This window comes from Callithrix jacchus, chromosome 5 (assembly GCF_049354715.1).
Source record: "Callithrix jacchus isolate 240 chromosome 5, calJac240_pri, whole genome shotgun sequence".
In the NCBI taxonomy this organism is placed as follows: Eukaryota; Metazoa; Chordata; class Mammalia; order Primates; family Cebidae; genus Callithrix; species Callithrix jacchus.
Window position 1 is genome coordinate 68,469,778 of NC_133506.1, and position 20,551 is coordinate 68,490,328.

A 20,551-nucleotide genomic window follows, 5' to 3' on the forward strand; every position below is an offset into this window, starting at 1 on the left:
GGCCATTATTCTAAGTGAAGTAACTCAGGAATGGAAAGCCAAATAAAAATACGTTCTCATTCATAATAGGGAGTTAAGCTATTCATCCATGTAACCAAAAACCACTTGCATCCCTTAAAGCGATGAAATACACCAAAGTTCTGAAAAACTGTAAAAGTGTAGACATTTAAAAAAAATTACTTTGGTTTTAGAAAAGTGGTCAATTCATGCTCTATTGGTTGGACTGTAAATTAACACAAACATTCTTGAGAAAAATGAATATTGATCAAAGGTCTTTTTAAAAAAGTTCCTGTATTTCAACCTAATAATTCTATATTGGATAATTTATTCAAAGCAAACAGTTTAGAAATGCGAGATTTATATAAAAAATGTTATGGGCTGGGCATGACGGCTCATGCCTGTTATATTAATGACTTGGGAGGCCAAGGCAGAAGGAACGCTTGAGGTTGGGAGTTGGAGATCATCTTGAGCAATGTAGTGAGATCCTGTCTCTACAAAAAACTTAAAAAGTTAGCCAGGCATGGGAACAGGCACCTGTAGTCCCAACTACTTAGGACGCTGAGGCAGGAGGATGAATTTCGAGGCTGCAGGGAGGTATGATCACACCACTGAACTCCAGCCTCAGGCACAGAGTGAGACCCTGTGTCTATAAATAATAATAATGAGAAAAGATGCTCCTTACATCATTAATTATAAATACAAGATAATTTCAAAACTCAAATTGCAATTCGTTAAATGAATAACAAGATTTCATATGCTGGACTTCTACATGGCCATTAAGATTGCAAAGACTATGCATTTATTTATTAGCAGAGGAGTTCACAGTTAAAATAATTTATTATTTCCAAGAATTTCATGTTCCACAAGACCAAGAAGGTTTCTTCCATTAATCCCCAGAAGGCAAGTCAGAAATTATAAAAATTCTAATATATTATCTTTAGTATAAATATTTTTTTTAAAACTAGAATGTGGCACATATATACCATGGAATACTATGCAGCCATAAATAATGAGTTCAAGTCCTTTGCAGGGACATAGATGAAGCTGGAAACCATCATTCTCAGCAAACTGACACAAGAACAGAAAGCCAAACACCTCATGTTCTCACTCATTAAGTGGGTGTTGAACAATCGGAAAACATGGACACAGGGAGGGGAACATCATACATTGAGGCCTATTTGGGGGTTTGGGGTCTACAGTAGGGATATCAGGAGGTTGGGGGGCTAGGGGAGGGATAACATTAGGAGAAATATCCAATGTAGATGATGGGGGGATGGATGCAGCAAACCAACATGGCACACGTATACCTATGTAACAAACCTGCACGTCCTGCACGTGTACCCCAGAATTTAAGTATAATAATAAACAAAACAAACATAAACTTGAGTGTCATACCTCAACCTGCACAGCTCTCGTTCCCATTCGATCTTCTGATGCTCTAACTGTAATTTTGTCTCTTTTGTTTCAGAGATTTCCTTTTGTAGTACACTAACCATATTTCCCATTTGTTTAATTTCTGCTGTAAGTCGTTCATCCTCATTATTCTTAAGTTCCAGGAAGTCTTCATATAAATGAAATACATTCTCAATTCTTGATAGGCTAACAGACTCTGTGTCAGGGAGAAAACAAGGTGGAAATAAAATATGTGAGTACTTTTTAGGTAAAAAGGACTGTGCATTTTTAAACACTGTCTCCTTCATACACAGAACAAACAGGCACTGAGTGCCTACAGTGTGGCAGATATTCCACTAAGCTCTGCAGGTAAAACAAATGAGACCTCTACTCTCATTTAGTCTTAAGTGTAGTGGGGAATGAAGACAACAAAAGTGACAATTATAAATTCACATAGATGGTGTAAGAAATCAGAGTTCCATGATCACATAGGAGAATTTGATCTATACTGGGCCCACGAAAGATTTCCCTGAGGAAGAGATGACTACACCAAGAAATCAAGGGTGAGAAGGAAGCACTTAAGCAAAGGGGTAGAAAAGCATTCTAGCAGTTGACAGCAGGTGCCGACGCTCTGCTGCCATCTGCTTCTGGCCACGATGGAAAGCAAGTACTGATTTACCTTCTTGCCTGAAATAACCAAAAGGAAAACAGAAAAAATATATTATACAATGATTTACCAGGCATTGGACTTCAGGTAATGAAGACCATGATCCCGTAAGACAGGAAACAAATGGAATTCATAATGATGCTCCAGCTTCCTGCCTTCACAGAGTTTCCAGGCTATCACACACAGAGAAAAAAGTGACATGGAGTCTACCAGATTCCCTGAGATGAGACAATGAAGCTGAGAGTCTGGTGAAGCCTAGGCAGGCAGAGGTTACAAAACAGAACACGGGAAAGGAGACAGAGTACAGGGAAAGAACACTGAAGATCTGCAAAAATACCTCCTGGGTATCTAGCAGAGTACTGAACAGTGCATGTGTGCCAGAAAACTGCCCCAGACCAAGGGGAAGAAACATCTAAAAAAAACTGGAAAGAAACACGCCTGCTGCTCATAAGGTGCCAAAAAGAGTGTCCATTCCCATGAGTGATGCTGGGAAAACTCTGACTTCACATGGGAATGAATAGAGCCATCACAAAGATCTTGCCTCAGGAGTGGGAGATTCAACCCAATCATAAAGGGAAGACCGGAAAGATCAAGCTGTTCATATGGAACTCAACTTATATCAAAATTAAGCTCAAGCAGATTGGCAGAGGCATGGAAGATACATATTTTTTTAAAGCAAAATGCTCTTCTAGAGATTCAAATTACAATGTCAGGAATGAAAACTACAATGGATGGAAGTGAACACAGATTAGACATCACCAAAGAGAAGTTTCATAAATTTGAGACATCAGTGAACTACGTGAAAACTTCAAACAGGAATAAGTCCCAAAAGAGGAAAAAAGAGAGACAGGAAAATAAAAAGAGAATGGCCAAAACTTTTTAAATGGAAAGAAAACTATAACCCTACAAATCCAGAAGAGTCTTCTGGCTGGGAGAGAGGAAATAAAAGTATATTATTCTAATTTTCCTTTTTAAAAAAATGTCAATTGGTTTTTGGGGAACAGGTGGTCTTTGATTACATGAATCAATTTTTTAGTGGTGGTTTCTGAGATTTTGGTGCACTCAAGCATAACACAAGCAGCATACACAATATCCAATCCATAGTCTTTTATCCCTCACCCCGCCACAAACTTTGCCCCCAAGTCCCCAACCTCCATTGTATCATTGTTATGTTCTTGCATCCTCATAGCATAGTTCCCGCTTATGAGTAAGAACATATGGTGTTTGGTTTTTCATTTGTAATTTTCTTATGCCATATGTGACATGGCATAATTTTTGAAGATGGACTGTGATCAGTTAAAATCATATACTATAAACTGTAGTGCAACCACTGAGATAAAAAAATAGTTATCGCTAATAAGCCATAAAAGGGAGATTAAAAATAAATCACAAAAATTACTAGACTAATTGAGAAGAAAGCAGAAAAAGAAGAGAACAAAGAACTGCGGGGACTGATGGAAATCAAAAAGCATGATGACAGATAAACCTAACTGTATCAATAAGCACATTATAAATGAAACTGGCCAAAAATCTCATTTAAAAGGCAGATTATCAGATTGGATAAAAATGCAAGAACCTACTACATGCTTCCTATATAAAAAAAAACTTGAGGCCGGGTGCAGTGGTTCACGCCTCTAATCCTAGTACATTGAGAGGCTGAGACAGGAGGATCACAGGTCAGGAGTTCAAGACCAGCCTGGCCAACATGGCAAAACCCATCTCTACTAAAAATACAAAAAATTAGCTGGGCGTGGTGGCATGCAACTGTAACCCCCAGCTACTCGGGAGGCTGAGGCAGGAGAATCGCTTGAACCCAGGAGGCAGAGGTTGCAGTAAGCCGAGGTTGCACCACTGTACTCCAGCCTGGACAACAGAGTGAGACTCTGTTTCAAAAAAAAAAAAAGAAAAAAAGAAAGAAAGAAAGAAAAGAAAAACACTTTAAATTGAAAAAGACAAATTGTTCAGAAAGACGTTAAAAGATATACCAGGTTAAGAGTTGACAAAAGAAGCCTGAGAAGAAATGGCTATGTTAACACCAAAGTAAATTTCACAGCAAAAATATTTACCAGCTATAAACAGTCATTTCCTCATGACTTTCAAAAGTTCAGTTAATCAAGAACATATAATCTTAAGTGACTGTGTACCTAATAACAGCTTCAAAATATATGCGGCAAAAATTGATAGAACAAATAGACAAATTCTCAAGTACAGTCTGACATTTGAATATTACTCAGTAAGTGATTAAAACAAGGGAGCAGCAAATCAGCAAGAAGCGGGTAGACTTGAACAACACCATGCTTCTCTAGTACCCGGGGAGCACGTTCCAAAACACCCCACATTCTAGGTTCTGCAATCAAGCTTAGCAAAAGAACTAAGTCAGAAAAATTTAACTCATACAAAGTATGTTCTCTGACCACAAAGCAATCAAATTAGAAATCAATAACAAAATATCTCATCAAAATATTCAAATATTTTAAAACAAAGTAACACACATCTAAACAACCCTAGGTCAAAGACACCTGCAAAGAGAAATTAAGAGTATTGTGAACGGAATGAAAATGCAAATACTAAGTATCATCATCTGTGGAACACAGCTAGGACAGTACTTAAAATTTTTTTAGCACTTAATGTCTATATTAGAAGACTTTCAAGTCAATGGTCTTGACTTCTATCTTAAGCAAAGAAGGAGGAGAAGGAGGAAGAGGAGGGGAAAGAGGAGGAAGGAGGAGGAGGAGGAGGAGGAAGAAGAAGAAGAAGAAGAAGAATAAGAAGAAGAGGAAGCAGCAGCAGCAGCAGCAGCAGCAGCAACTAAAAAAAGAACAAATTAAACCCAAAGCAAGCAGAGGAAACGACATAATAAACATAGGCGGACTCGGGCGTGCCAGGCCCAACCGCAGCTTCTCGGCTTAAGCACCTCCACTTGCAGCACCGATTCTGAGGCCACCTCCAGCAATGGCCTTTGCAAATCTGTGGAAAGTGCTCATCAGTGACAGCCTGGACCCTTGCTACCGTAGGATCTTGCAAGATGGAGGGCTGCAGGTGGTGGAGAAGCAGAACCTTAGCAAAGAGGAGCTGATAGCCGAGCTGCAGTTCATGGGAACAGAGCTGAATGGAAAGATCCTGGGAATTTTGGGCCTGGGAGGGATTGGGAGGAAGGTGGCTACCCGGATGCAGTCCTTTGGGATGAAGATGATAGGGTATGACCCCATCATTTCCTCAGAGGTCTTGGCCTCCTTTGGTGTTCAGTAACTGCCCCTGGAGGAGATCTGGCCTCTCTGTGATTTCATCACTGTGCACACTCCTCTCCTGCCCTCCACCAAAGGCTTATTGAACAATAGCACCTTTGTCCAGTACAAGAAGGGGGTACGTGTGGTGAACTGTGCCCGCGGAGGGATCGTGGACGATGGCGCCCTTCTCTGGGCCCTGCAGTCTGGCCAGTATGCTGGGGCTGCGCTGGACATGTTTACGGAAGAGCCACCACAGGATCGAAACTTGGTGGACCATGAGAATGTCATCAGCTGTCCCCACCTGGGCGCCAGCACCAAGGAGGCACAGAGCTGCCGTGGGGAGGAAATTGCTGTTCCGTTCGTGGACATGGTGAAGGGGAAATCTCTCACAGGGGTTGTAAATGCCCAGGCCCTTACCAGCGCCTTCTCTCCACACACCAAGCCTTGGATCGGTCTGGCAGAAGCTCTGGGGACACTGATGCAAGCCTGGGCTGGGTCTCCCAAAGGGATCATCCAGGTGATTACACCAGGAACATCCCTGAAGAATGCTGGGAACTGCCTAAGCCCTGCAGTCATCATCGGCTTCTTGAAGGAGGCTTCCAAGCAGGCGGATGTGAACTTGGTGAATGCCAAGCTGCTGGTGAAAGAGGCTGGCCTCAGTGTCACCACCTCCCACAGCCCAGCAGCACCAGGGGAGCAGGGCTTCGGGGAATGTCTCCTGGCCGTGGCCCTGGCAGGCACCCCTTACCAGGCTGCGGGTTTTGTCCAGGGCACCACACCTGTGCTGCAAGGGCTCAATGGAGCTGTCTTCAGGCCAGAAGTGCCTCTCTGCAGGGGCCTGCCCCTGCTCTTATTCTGGACTCAGGCTTCCGACCCTGCAATGCTGCCTACCATGATTGGCCTCCTGGCAGAGGCAGGCGTGCGGCTGCTTTCCTACCAGACTTTACTGGTGTCAGATGGGGAGACCTGGCACATCATGGGCATCTCCTCCTTGCTGCCCAGCCTGGAAGCGTGGAAGTAGCATGTGACTGAGGCCTTCCAGTTTCACTTCTAACCTTGGGGCTCATGGGTCCCTGCCTCTGGGGCTTTTCTGAAGAAACCTATCCACTGTGATCAACAGAGAGAGAAGATCCACATTCTTGGGCTGAACACAGGCCTCTGACACTGCTTAAACAGTGCTCATCTGGCCCTATAGTACAGCAATAACCATCTAATAAAAACCCTACCAGCAAAAGAATAAAAGATAAACATATGCCATGGTTGACATTTGCATCTTCCCAGAACTTAAGTTTGTTGTTTATGCTGAAACTTAATCACAGAGGTGATGTTATCAGGATGTTGGGGCTTTGTGGAGGTGATTAGCACATGGGAACCAAGCCCCCACCAAAGCGATTAGTGCTCTTATATAATAGACCAAAGAGAGCTCATTTACCCATCCTGCCATGTGAGGACACAGGGGGCAAAAAGGGATCTATGATCCCAGAATTGGTCCCTCACCAGACACCAAATCTGCATCACCTGGGTGTTGGACTTCTGTGAGAAATCTATTCTGTTGTTTATAAGCCACCCAGCCTATAGTATTTTGTTACAGCAGCCGAACAGACCATAACATCAAAGATGAAACCAATAAAACAAACACAATAGGAAAAACATCAATTACAACCAAACACTTTGAGGAGGTCAAAAAAAGTGATGAAACTCTCTAGCCAGGTGGTCATAGAAAAGAAGATGCAAATGACTAACTTCAGAAACATAGTCATACGGCATTGTATAGATTCGACAGACACTCAACGATTAGCAGTATAATAAGGTCAGCTTTATGTGACTAAATATGACAACTCTGATGAAACGGACACTTTCCTTGAAAAGTAAAAACTATGACAGTTCAATCAAGAAGGAATAACCTGGACTGTTCTATATGTAAAAAAGAAAATAAAGCATAAGTAAAGCCTTCCTAGAAAGATAACTCCAGGCCCAGATAGCTATGTTCTGGTGAATTCTACCAAATATTTAATAAGTAATACAACAATTTTACATGGCTTCTCTCCTAGCCCTCAAAAAAAAAAAAAAATACAACTCATCCTGTCACCCTGAACCAAAATCTGACAATGATATTACAAAAAAGAAAAACTTCCTCATGAATGTGGACATAAAAATTTAACCAATTTCTGAAGAAACCAAGATACCCTCCTTTAGGTGACAGAACCACCTCTGGTACAGTCATGCAATAATGAGCTCTCATGTCATGGGAAGACATGAAGGAACCACAAAGGCATATTACCAAGTGAAATATGCAGTCTAAAGGCTGCACATTGTATAATACCAACTATAGGACATTTTAGAGAAGGCAAAACTATAGACAGTAAAAAAAAATCAGTGGTAGCCAGGAGTTGGGGAAGGTGGGAAAAGTTGAACAGATGAAGCACAAAGGAGTTTTGAAACTCTGAAACTACTTTGAATAATACTACAATGATAAATACATGTCCTTATACCTTTGTCTAAATTCACAGCAGTTAAGACACCAAGACTGAACTCTAATATAAACTATGGACTTTGGGTGATTATGATATGTCAATTCAGGATCATCAATGAGATCAACTGTACCACTCTGGTGAGGGAGACTGATAATTGTGGAGGCTATGAACGTGTGTGGGGCAGGTAGTACAGGGATAATCTTTGTGCCTTACTTTCAGTTTTGCTGTGAAGCTAAAACTACTCTAAAAGATGGTCTTCTAAAAATTTCTAAATAAAATTTTTTCAAATCTAATACACTAGAAGGATAATACATCATAAACAAGTGAGGTTGATCCCAAAACACAAGGTTGGTTTGCTGTCAGTTATTCACCACATTAACAAACTAAAAGAGAAGAACCATCTGACCATCTCAGTAGACATAGGCATTTGGTAAAATACAACATTCATTCCTGATTTTAAAAAAAATTTCCTCTTAGTAACTAAAGAATACAAGGGAAGGCCATCAGCATGATAAAGAGCATCTCTGATAAATCTACAACTAACATGCATCATGATGAAAAACTGAACGCTTTCCCTGTAAGATCAGGAACACAGGAATGTCTCTTTTCACTGTTTGAGCAGCAGTGTACTGAAGCCAGCACAGTTAGGCAAGAAAAGGAAATAAAAGCTATCTGGGTTGAAAGGAAGAAGTAAAACTGTCCTTATTCACAATCATGATTACATAATAGGGACAGGTAAAATCCAACCTGTGGGGAAGCTTATTATTTTTACAAATAAAGTTTTACTGGAATGCAGCTGTGTTTTTAAAAATATATTTTATTGCACTTTAGGTTCTGGGGTACATGTCCAGAACATGCAGGATTGTTGCACAGGTACACATATGGCAATGTGGTCTGCTGTCTCCATCCCCCATCACCTATATCTGGCATTTCTCCCCAGGTTATCCCTCCCCAACCTCTCTACCTGCACTGTCCCTCCCCTATTTGCCCCCAACAGACCCCAGAATGTGATGCTCCCCTCCCTGTGTCCATGTGCTCTCATTGTTCAACATCTGCCTATGAGAACATGTGGCATTTGATTTTCTGTTCTTGCATCAGTTTGCTGAGAATGATGCCTTCCAGATTCATAAACGTCCCTACAAAGGACACAAACTCATCATTTTTATGGCTGTATAGTATTCCATGGTGTATATGTGCCACATTTTCCTTGTCCCGTCTATCATTGATGGGCATTTGGGTTGGTTCCACGTCTTTGCTATTGTAAACAGTGCTGCAATGAACATACATGTGCATGTGTCTTTATAACAGAATGATTTAGAATCCTTTGGATATATACCCAATAATGGGATTGCTGGGTCAAATGGAATTTTTGTTTCTAGGTCCTTGAAGAAGCGCCACACTGTCTTCCCCAATGGTTGAACTAATTTACACTCCCACCAACAGTGTAAAAGTGTTCCTATTTCTCCTCATCCTCTCCAGCATCTGTTGTCTCCAGATTTTTTAATGATCGTCATTCTAAGTGGCATGTGATGGTATCTCAACGTGGTTTTGATTTGCATTTCTCTAATGACCAGGGACAATAAGCATTTTTTCATAGGTTTATTGGCCTCATATATGTCTTCTTTAGAAAAAGGTGTGTTCATATCCTTTGCCCACTTTTAAATGGGTTTGTTTTTTTCTTGTAAATCTGTTTTAGTTCTTTGTAGATTCTGGATATTGGCCCTTTGTTAGATGGGTAGATTGAAAAAATTCTTCCCATTCTGTTGGTGGCTGGTTCACTCAAATGATTGTTTCTTTCACTGTGTAGAAGCTCTGGAGTTTGATTAGGTCTCATTTGTCTATTTTGGCTTTTGGTATTTTAGACATGAAGTCCTTGCATATGCCTATGTCCTAAATGGTTTTGCCTAGATTTTCTTCTAGGGTTTTTATGGTGTTAGGTCTTATGTTTAAATTTTTAATCCACCTGGAGTTAATTTTAGTGTAAAGTATCAGGAAAGGATCCCATTTCTGCTTTCTGCACATGGCTAGCCAGTTTTCCCAACACCATTTATTAAACAGGGAATCCTTTCCCCATTGCTTTTGTTAGGTTTGTCAAAGATCAGATGGTTGTAGATGTGTGGTATTGCCTCCAAGGCCTCTGTTCTGTTCCATTGGTCTATATCTCTGCTTCGGTACCAGTACCATGCTTTGATTACTGTAGCCTTGTAGTATAGTTTGAAGTCAGATAGCATGATGCCTCCAGCTTTGCTCTTTTTGCTTAGAACTGACTTGGCTATGCAGGGTCTCTTTTGGTTCCATATGAAGTTTAAGGTGTTTTTTTTCCAGTTCTGTGAAGAGGCTATCATAGGTAGCTTGATGGGGATAGCATTGAATTTGTGAATTACTTTGGGCAGTATGGACATTTTCACAATATTGATCCTTCCTAACCATAAGCATGGAATGTTTTTCCATCTGTTTGTGTCCTCTCCTATTTCCTTGAGCAGTGGTTCATAGTTCTCCTTGAAGAGGTCCTTTACATCCTTTGTTAGTTGTATTCCTAGGTATTTGATTCTCTTTGTAGCAATTGTGAATGACAGTTCATTCTTGATTTGGCTCTCTGTTTGTTATTGGTGTATAGGAATGCTTGTGATTTCTGCACACTGATTTTGTAAACTGAGACTTTGCTGAAGAATCTTATCAGTAAGGAGATTTTGGGCTGAGACAATGGGGTCTTCTAAACATACAATCACGTCGTCTGCAAATGGAGACAATATGACTTTCTCCTTTCCTATTTGAATATCATTTACTTCTTTTTCTTTCCTGATTGCTCTGGCTAGAACTTCCAATACTCTACTGAATAGGAGTGGTGAGAGAGGGCATCCTTGTCTAGTGCCAGATTTAAAAAAGAATGCTTCCAGTTTTGCCCATTCAGTATGATATTGGCTGTGGGTTTGGCATAAATAGCTTTTATTATTTTGAGATATGTTCCGCCAATACCTAGTTTATTCAGAGTTTTAACATTAAGGACTGTTGAATTTTGTTGAAGGCCTTCTCTGCACCTATTGAGATGATCATGTGGTTTCTGTCTTTGGTTCTGTTTATGTGGTGAATTATGTTTATAGATTTGAGTATGTTGAACCAGACTTGCATCCCCGGGATGAAGCCTACTTGATCATGGTGGATAAGCTTTTTGATGTGCTGTTACAATCAGTTTACCAGTATTTTATTGAAGATTTTTGCTTCTATGTTCATCATGGATATTGGCCTGAAGTTTTCTTTTTGTGCTAAGTCTCTGCCAGGTTTTGGTGTCAGGATGATGTTGGTCTCATAAGATGATTTGGGAAGGATTCCTTCTTTTTGGATTTTTTGCAATAATTTCAGAAGAAGTGGTACTAGCTCCTCTTTGTATGTCTAGTAGAATTCAGCTGTGAACCCATCTGGACCTGGGCTTTTTTTTTTGTTGGTAGGCTATTAATTGCTACCTCAACTTTAGACCTTGTTATTGGTCTATTCAGGGTTTTGACTTCTTCCTGGTTTAGGCCTGGAGGGTGCAAGTGTCCATGAATTTATCCATTTCTTCTAGGTTTACTGGTTTATGTGCACAGAGTTGTTTGCAGTAATCTCTGATGGTAGTTTGTATTTCTGTGGAATTGGTGGTAATATCCCCCTTTATTGTTTTTTGTTGCATCTATTTGATTCTTCTCTCTCTTTTTTTTATTAATCTGGCTAGTGGTCCATCTATTTTGTCAATCTTTTCAAAAAACTAGCTCCTGGATTTATTAATCTTTGAAGGTTTTTTTTGTGTCTCTATCTCTTTCAGTTATACTCTAATCTTAGTTATTTCTTGTCTTCTGCTAGCTTTTGAGTTTTTTGATCTTGCTCCTCTAGCTCTTTCAATTTTGATGACAGGGTGTCGATTTTAGATCTTTCCTTGATTCTCATGTGGGCATTTATTGCTATAAATTTTCCTCTAGATACTGCTTTAAATGTGTCCCAGAGATTCTGGTATGTTGTGTCTTCATTCTTGTTGGTTTTGAAGATCTTTATTTCTGCCTTCATTTCATTGTTTATCCAGTCCACATTCAAGAGCCAATTGTTTGGTTTCCATGAAGTTGTGCAGTTCTGAGTTAGTTTCTTAATCCTGAGTTCTAATTTGATTGCACTGTGGTCTGAAAGACTGTTATGATTTCCCTTCTTTTCCATTTGCTGAGGAGTGACTTACTTCCAATTATGTGGTCAGTTTTAGAGGTGTGATGTGGTGCTGAGAAGAATGTATATTCTACAGATTTGGGGTAGAGAGTTCTGTAAATGTCTGTTAGATTTGCTTGGTCCAGATCTGAGTTCAAGTCCTGGATATCCTTATTAATTTTCTGTCTCGTTGATCTGTCTAATATTGACACTGGAGTGTTAAAGTCTACCATTATTATTGTGTATGGAGTCTAAGTCTCTTTGTAGGCCATTAATAACATGCTTTATGTATCTAGCTGCTCCTGTATTGGGTGCGTGTATATTTAGGCTCATTAGCTCTTCTTGTGGCATTGATCCTTTTTACCATTATGTAATGCCCTTCTTTGTCTCTTTTGATCTTTGTTGGTTTAAAGTCTATTTTATCAGAGACTAGGATTGCAACTCCTGCTTTTTTTTTCTCTCCATTTGCTTGGTAAATCTTCCTCCATCCCTTTATTTTAAGCCTATGTGTATCCTTGCACATGAGATGGGTTTCCTGGATACAGCACACCAATGGTTTTTGACTTTTTATTCAATTTGCCAGTCTTTGTATTTTGATTGGGGCCTTTAGCCCATTTACATTTAAGGTTAATATTGTTATGTGTGAATTTGATACTACCATTTTGATCCTAGCTGGCTGTTTTGCCCATTAGTTGATGCAGTTTCTTCATTGCTTCAATGCTCTTTGCCATTTGGTACGTTTTTGGAGTAGCTGGTACTGGTTGTTCCTTTCTATGTTTAGTGCTTCTTTCAGAGCTCTTGTAAGGCAGGCCTGGTGATGATGAAATCTCTGAGCAATTGCTCGTTCATAAAGGATTTTATTTCTCTATCGCTTATGAAGCTTAGTTTGGCTGGATCTGAAATTCTAGGTTGAAAGTTCTTTTCTTTAAGGATGTTGACTATTGGCCCCTACTCTTTTCTGGCTTGTAGGGTTTCTGCCGAGAGATCTGCTGAGTCTGATGGGCTTCCCTTTGTGGGTAACCTGACCTTTCTCTCTGCCTGCCCATAGCATTTTTTCCTTCATTTCAACCCTGGTGAATCTGACGATTATGTGCCTTGGGGTTGCTCTTCTTGAGGAATATCTTTGTGGTGTTCTCTGATTTCCTGGACTTGAATGTTGGCCTGCCTTGCTAAGTTGGGGAAGTTCTCCTGGATAATATCCTGAAGAGTGTTTTCCAGCTTGGATTCACTCACTCCATCACATTCAGGTACACCTATCCAACGTAGATTAGGTCTTTTCACATAATCCCATATTTCTTGGAGGCTTTGTTCATTTCTTTTTACTCTTTTTTCTCTAATCTTGCCTTCTCATTTTATTTCATTGAGTTGATCTTCAATCTCTGATATCCTTTCTTCTGCTTGGTCGATTGGGCTATTGAAACTTGTATATGCCTCACGAAGTTCTCGTGTGGTGTTTTTCAGCTCCATCAAGTCATTTATGTTCTCTAAGCTGTTTATTCTCGTTAGCGTTTCGTCTAACATTTTTTCAAGATTCTTAGTTTCTTTGCATTGGGTTAAAACATGTTCTTTTAGCTCAAATAAGTTTATTATTACCTACTTTCTGAAGCCTGTTTCTGTCAATTCATCAGACTCATTCTCCATCCAGCTTTGTTCCCTTGCTGGTGAGCAGTTGTGATCCGTTGGAGGAGGAGAGGGGTTCTGATTTTGGATATTTTCATCTTTTTTTGTGCTTGTTTCTTCCCATCTTTGTGGATTTATCTACCTGTGGTCTTTGTAGTTGGTGACTTTTAGATGGGGGTCTCTGAGTGGACATCTTTTTGTTGATGATGAAGTTATTTCTTTCTGTTTTTTAGTTTTCCTTCTAACAGGCCCCTCTGCTGTAGGACTGCTGGAAGTCCACTCCAGACCCTGTTTGCCTGAGGATCACCTGTGGTGGCCTCTGCATTCTTGCTGAGAACTGCACTCCAGAGCTGTTCCTATTTGGCCATCTTGAAGAACAGTTGCAGCTGTGCTTTTTAACATATGCATTGTCTACAGCTGGTCTCACACTACAATGGCAGAGTTGATTGGCTGTGACAGAGACCATTTTGCCACAAGTTAGTTTCAAAATGAAAAGGTCTGACAACCTTTGGTGTATGTATAAAAGCTGATTGACTCAAATCTCAATTTTAAATGTTCATAAGCTACCCCAATTGGAAAAGACAGTTCACCAAAGAAGATATACAGGTAGCAAATAAGCCCAAACAGGATGTTCAACATTATTAGTCCTTAGAGTAATGCACATTAAAACCATAATGATATGAATACATATCCATTATAATGGCTGAAATTTAAAAATTAAAAAAACAGCAATAATAAGATCTTGAGATGCTACAGAACAAGAAATGTGATATACCTCTGGTTGGAATGGAAAATCAATTCAAATACCTTGGGAAACAATTCAGCAGTTTCTTAATAAAGAAATACAAAGGGACAGGAAAAGACTTTGATGGATTATCAACATGTTAACTCTCTTGATTATGGTGATGGTTTCTCATATCTATACAATTGTACATTTTATATATGTGCAGTCTATAGTGTGTCAGTTATACCTCACTGAAACTATCGACTGCTGGAACAATCATCTAAGACACTGGGTGGGACACAGAGAAAGAGAAGGGTAAAAACGATGCAGGATAAAGCTAGACGATTCAGATCTCTAACCTTATAGCAATGAGTAGAAGAAGCTGAGTTATAAGCAAAGGAATAACATGATCAGATCCGAATCTTTAAAAACATATAGTTATGATTGCAGAGTAGACCATGGTTTTAGGAGGTAGGGTATTAGGGAAAAGAGTTCTATGATTCCTAAGATTCCTGTAGCATTCCAGGTGGACAAAAATGGTAACCTGACATTGGGGGAAGGCACAGGAGAGAAACAGAGCCAACAAAAAGACTGGGAGTGCCATTCACACCGAGAAAAGTACAGTGGAGTTATCATAGCTTTTTGGTGTACAGTATACATTTGTTCTCTTTTTATTTTAACACTGAGCATATTTCTGAGATGAGCTTCACTATCATGCATCAGTTCTCAGCAATGTATACACACATTACTGCAGGACACATTAAAAGGCCTTGCATTTATGCAATGGTCCTACCTTTACACTTCATTCTAAGTTGTTCAATCTGCAACAAAATATTCTTATAGGAAGAGTCAGACAACTCGCATTGTGAGTCTGTTTCAGATGGTTGCATTGAGTCAGCAAAGTCAGCCTCAAAATGTATTTGGTTTTTGACCTATAAGATAAATAATACTGTTTCACAATGTCCTAGAAAGATTTATCACATATGCTAAATGTACAGAAGTGGTATTTCTCCATTGTGTTTTTTTTTTGTATGAGCAAAAACACAGGTACTTCTTAAAGAAACAGACTGTTCTTAGAAGATACAGTTATCAATGGCTGTTTTTTTCATCACTTTTTCTAAGCAAACAGCTTTATAACAAAACATTCTTTTTTTCCACCTTACCTTTTAGAATTTTTTTTAAAATAATATTTTAGATCATTTACTTTTTTTACAATACCTGGTTCTTTTCAGTAGATGTTTTACTTTCAGCCCTGAAAAAGAAACAATTCCTATTAGAAAAATAGCAAAGACGTAAAATATAAAGAATATCTAATACTATTGTTTTATCATATAAAATATCTGCATTTGTATTACTTCTGCTATTCATCAAGTGCACAGGTAATTTTTTTTTACAGGTAATGCAAAATACAGTAATTTTCTACAATGAACATTAAATTATAAACAGAAACATTGACATTAAGGGATAAAGAAATCTACTACTACCCAAAATAATTAAATTTAGGTCCAGCTTTCTGAGAGCAAAACCAAAAGAAAAAAACATGTTACCTGCATTATGTAATAAAAAAGATATACATCAAGTTCTTCTTATTGTTGTCCTTTTCAATAAAAACAGTGTTTACAGGCCCTAAAACCTATTTGGAAAATATTACTCACATTCTTTTTTTTTTTTTTTGAGATGGAGTTTTGCTCTTGTTACCCAGGCTGGAGTGCAATAGCACAATCTTGGCTCACCGCAACCTCCGCCTCCTAGGTTCAGGCAATTCTCCTGCCCCAGCCTCCCGAGTAGCTGGGATTACAGGCATGTGCCACCGCGCCCAGCTAATTTTTTGTATTTTTAGTAGAGATGGGGTTTCACCATGTTGACCAGGATGGTCTCAATCTCTTGACCTCGTGATCCACCCGCCTCGGCCTCCCAAATTGCTGGGATTACAGGTGTGAGCCACCGCGCCCAGCCTACTCACATTCTTATATAAGGGAAATCCCTTTTTTAATGATGATATTAGTTAGCTTTTTCTGGACTTACTATGCAGGTACTATGCATCATTCTAAGCACTGTCCATGTGTCAAACTCATATAATCCTTTTAACAGTGTGAGGTTGGTAACACTATGAGGTTGGTAACGTATTAGGTATTTTATAAAGAAAGAAAATAGGCACAGAAAGACCCCATGACTCTCCTCAGCCGATAGAGTTGGCCAGTAGCAGACCCAGCACTCAAACCCAAGAATTCCACCTCAAAAACATGTGTTTCATGAGATGCTGTGAAGGTAAGCTTTATTTTCATTTTCAAGTGTTTTAAAGAGATATAACAGCAAATTAATCCACACTGTCATTCCATTTCTAACTATAAATAATAATTTCAGAATCTTGCAATTTCTTCTGATAAACTATACAGAGGCAAGTTTGGAAACCTACGTTCAAAAACTAAAAATCATTTTTAATGAAATTCATCAACAGGCATTCCTTCATGTATTCACCCATTTATTTGCACATTTAACAAATAAATACTAATTAAGCACACAATACATCCTGATGGCAATGCTGGTCCAGGGAAACATGGTGTTTTGATACTTTAGAACTTTAGAATCCATTGTGGGTCAACTTGATTAAAATTTTTTTAAACTCAGAAGTAATAATCTGTGATAGACTGTCAACAATTAGTTTTTCTAAAGTACTTGAACAAAAACCTCCCCTTCTCCCCAGAATCTAAACAACTCTAAAGTTGATACGCCTGACATTTTAGAGTACCTTAGTAAATCATACCTATTCATCAAGGGATGTTTAAATTCTGTTCAGTATGGCCCAAGTGTTCGCATGTTTATTATTTCACAATTTAAAAAAATCTGTACATAACAGTTTGAATTTTAGTTCACATTTACATGCTCAGTTAGACTAATGTTACATTTCTGAAGCAATGCTGAAGGAACAACTCTTACCATAAAACTCTACATGAATAAACATTTTAAGGACAATTAGTTTGCTAAAAGCCTATAAAAGATAATGAGTCGAGCTTTCAAGCACTGAGACATGCAAACAAAACTAAATCTCATAAACATGTGCTTCTTTCCTGATCATTGCCAGCATCATACAAACACACTCTAAAAGCTTCTATTTTAAAATAAAAAAGAAAGAAAAGTCCCTGAATTCCATATTCTTCTTCAGTTATCACCCATTTCTCTACTCTCTTTCCCAGTAAACATTTCCCCAAGGGGTGTCTATGCTTATCCATGATAGTCAGGGTTCCACAGCAATTATTTATTGAAACTGCTCCTTGTCAAAGTCACCAGCCCTCAGAATAATCTGTCTTTCAGCATTGATAGTTGAGTATCCTCTAGCTTTGGCAGTCTACACTATTCCATTTCCAGAAAAAGTAACCACTGCAAATGTTCCTTCTCAGAGAAATAAAGAACATTTAAATTTCACCTCCTTTCATCCTCATCTACTTCACTTAAACCACTGTCATCATCTACTTGCAGCAGACCATGAGTTACTAAATTAGCCTTCTCAAACATTGGTGTAATCACATTATTGTGAGGTCCATTTTTTATTTTCATTTTTCTTTACTTCCTTCATATGTAATACAGAACCACAACTTTAAAAAAATCTGGCCAGGTGCAGTGGCTCATGCCTATAATCCCAGCACTTTGGGAGGTCGAGGCAAGTAGATCATGAGGTCAGGAGATCGAGACCATCCTAGCCATGGTGAAACCCTGTATCCACTAAAATACAAAATCATTAGCCAGGCATGGTGGCATGCACCTCTGGTCCCAGCTACTCAGGAGGCTGAGGCAGGGGAATCACTCAAATCCAGGAGATGGAGGCTGCAGTGAGCCGAGATTGGGCCACTGCACTCCAGCCTGGCAAAAGAGCAAGACTCTGTCTCAAAAAAAAAAAAAATCTATAAAAAGCCAATGTTTTATAATAATTTTGATAACAAATAAAAAACAATAAAATTCCAACTCTTCCCTATCTCAATTCATTAATTTAAAAAAACAGTTATGAATTACCAACATATAAAAATATATATATTTCCTGCCTCAGAAAACAAGTAATACACAATTATGATACAATGTGTTGTTTAAGAGGTGATATATAAAAAATTATATTTTAGCACAAGAAAGGCTTTACAGAAGAGGCAAAATAGGAGCTCACCAGGGAAAAATAGAGAAAACGACTCCACTCAGAGAACAGAATGAGAGCACGAAGATTAGTCCCATGGAGTCTAGGTGATTCCTAGGAACTTGAAAGGAAGAGTGTAAAACACAAGGAAACTAAGAATGGAAAATGAATGCTACATCAGACAGCTGGAGCATACAGACAATGACTCTTAGACATGAAACTCATAATTAGATCTGTTCTATGTTTTGGGTTTTGTTTTTAAATAGAATAATATTTAAACAGTTTAAACAAGGTTTTAAAAATAACAGGCACATATTACATTAAAGAAATTAGAAAAATGTCTTGGGAAGAAAAAAATCTTACTGTTAAAATTCCTAAATGTCAGTGTATACAGTTCAAAAATAGCAATATTTTTGTTAGTTACAGAAGTTTGTTTGAAAATAATTTGGTAAATTTTCTATATGTTTAGTCTAGTTTTTTTTTTTTGAGACGGAGTTTTGCTCTTGTTACCCAGGCTGGAGTGCAATGGCATGATTTTGGCTCACTGCAACCTCTGCGTCCTGGGTTCAGGCAATTCTCTTGCCTCAGCCTCCCAAGTAGCTGGGACCACAGGCACACGCCACCATGCCCAGCTAATTTTTGTATTTATAGTAGAGATGGGGTTTCACCAGGATGGTCTCGATCTCTTGACCTCGTGATCCACCCACCTCGGCCTCCACCTGCCTCGGCCTCCCAAAGTGCTGGGATTACAGGCGTGAGCCACCGTGCCCGGCCCATAGCCTAGTTTTTAAATCTTAACACAGAAAGCTGAATTTGCCAGCTGAAAATTATAATGCCTTTTTTTTTAATGAAGTAAACACATAGCATCACTGCCATTGCATGGAACAGAAAGTGAACAACAACAACAAAATAGATTAAGGAATAAAAAAAAGTATCACTATCATATAGCTACACACATTAACAAAGAGACAAACATTTACCACTGAAGATTATGTTAGGAGTTTAGCAGAAGCCTCTGAAAATACCAAAAACTGAAACAAAACTAATAATTGCCGTTTGTTTTTAACTATGTAGAGAACTCTGGTTAAAACTAATCAAAAAAAAAAAAAAAAAAAAGAGACAGTAATCTTGCTGAGACCAATTATTAAACAATTCCTCTTGACCCATAGTCCAAATTAATTACATAGTTCTGGAATATGAAATCATTTTCATTTTGAACATAGTTGATGGAAGGCAACTTTTAAACAGAAAACTGCAGTTTAAAGTTGCCTCAGCCTTAGGAAAGAACTGACCCGAAGCACGGTAGTAACAAGCAACCACCCACAGCCAGTTCTAAATACAGTCAATCAATCAACCAGTATCAATGTGGGCCACTTGCTTCTGAAAGACAGGTGAACAAACACAAACTTACTCCAATCCACAAGCCTGGGAGTGCTGACCAACCCACAGCAGCCTCCCTCACATAGCCATGTTTCTCCAGACTCTCTTATGCCCTGAGAGTCTGCCAATCCTTCAAGTCCACTCCTCCCAATACCCTATGTAAGAGCCACAGCTGCTCAGAGTGCCTGATCAGCACAGCTCTCTGGTACAAAGCAATACATTCCGACTTGGTCTTTTAACTTCAAATACTGAAGGTTCCTAATTGCTTGGAAACAATTTTTAAGTCCATTAAATTTACCACCCTTATATTTTTTTCTTTATAAATTACCAGTGAAGTTTGTAATTCCTTTGATTCATTTTATCATAAGTAAAACTATTATGATTATGACTAAAACAGTAAATACTGAGTAAACATAATATTAAGCTTTAGTCTCTAAATGGAAAACTATTAATATAAAGAATGCAGCCTATTACAAAGAGCTAAAAAAAAATCCAAAAACGCATATAATTGCCAAGCAAAAGTGTTAGAATGAACCCATGTCAAACCTTTCTTCATTTCTTTTTTTTTTTTTTTTTTTTGAGACAGACTCTCACTCTGTCACCAGGCGCCAGGCTGGAGTGCAGTGGCACGACATCAGCTCACTGCAATCTCCGCCTCCTGGGTTCAAGCAATTCTCCTGCCCCAGCCCCCCTAGTAGCTGGGACTACAGGCACGTGCTACCACGCCCAGCTAATTTTTTTTGTATTTTTAGTAGAAGACGGGGTTTCACCATGTTGACC

The 20,551-nt window shown here is 39.0% G+C and overlaps 1 protein-coding gene and 1 pseudogene across 7 annotated transcripts in view; one reads left to right on the forward strand and one right to left on the reverse strand.

The window, feature by feature from the left end:
• Nucleotides 1-20,551, reverse strand: part of LOC103791277 (POTE ankyrin domain family member A-like) — a 117,668-nt gene that overhangs the window by 53,612 nt on the left and 43,505 nt on the right. For all 7 annotated transcript variants that reach the window (XM_078372544.1, XM_078372542.1, XM_078372546.1 and 4 more), the window contains 3 exons: nucleotides 15,490-15,523; nucleotides 15,065-15,203; nucleotides 1,396-1,609 (listed from right to left, as the gene is read on the reverse strand). In XM_078372544.1, the coding sequence (XP_078228670.1) occupies nucleotides 1,396-1,609; nucleotides 15,065-15,203; nucleotides 15,490-15,523 (387 nt within the window). The remainder of the gene's footprint in view (nucleotides 1-1,395; nucleotides 1,610-15,064; nucleotides 15,204-15,489; nucleotides 15,524-20,551) is intronic.
• LOC100410579 (D-3-phosphoglycerate dehydrogenase pseudogene) lies at nucleotides 5,012-6,340 on the forward strand (annotated as a pseudogene).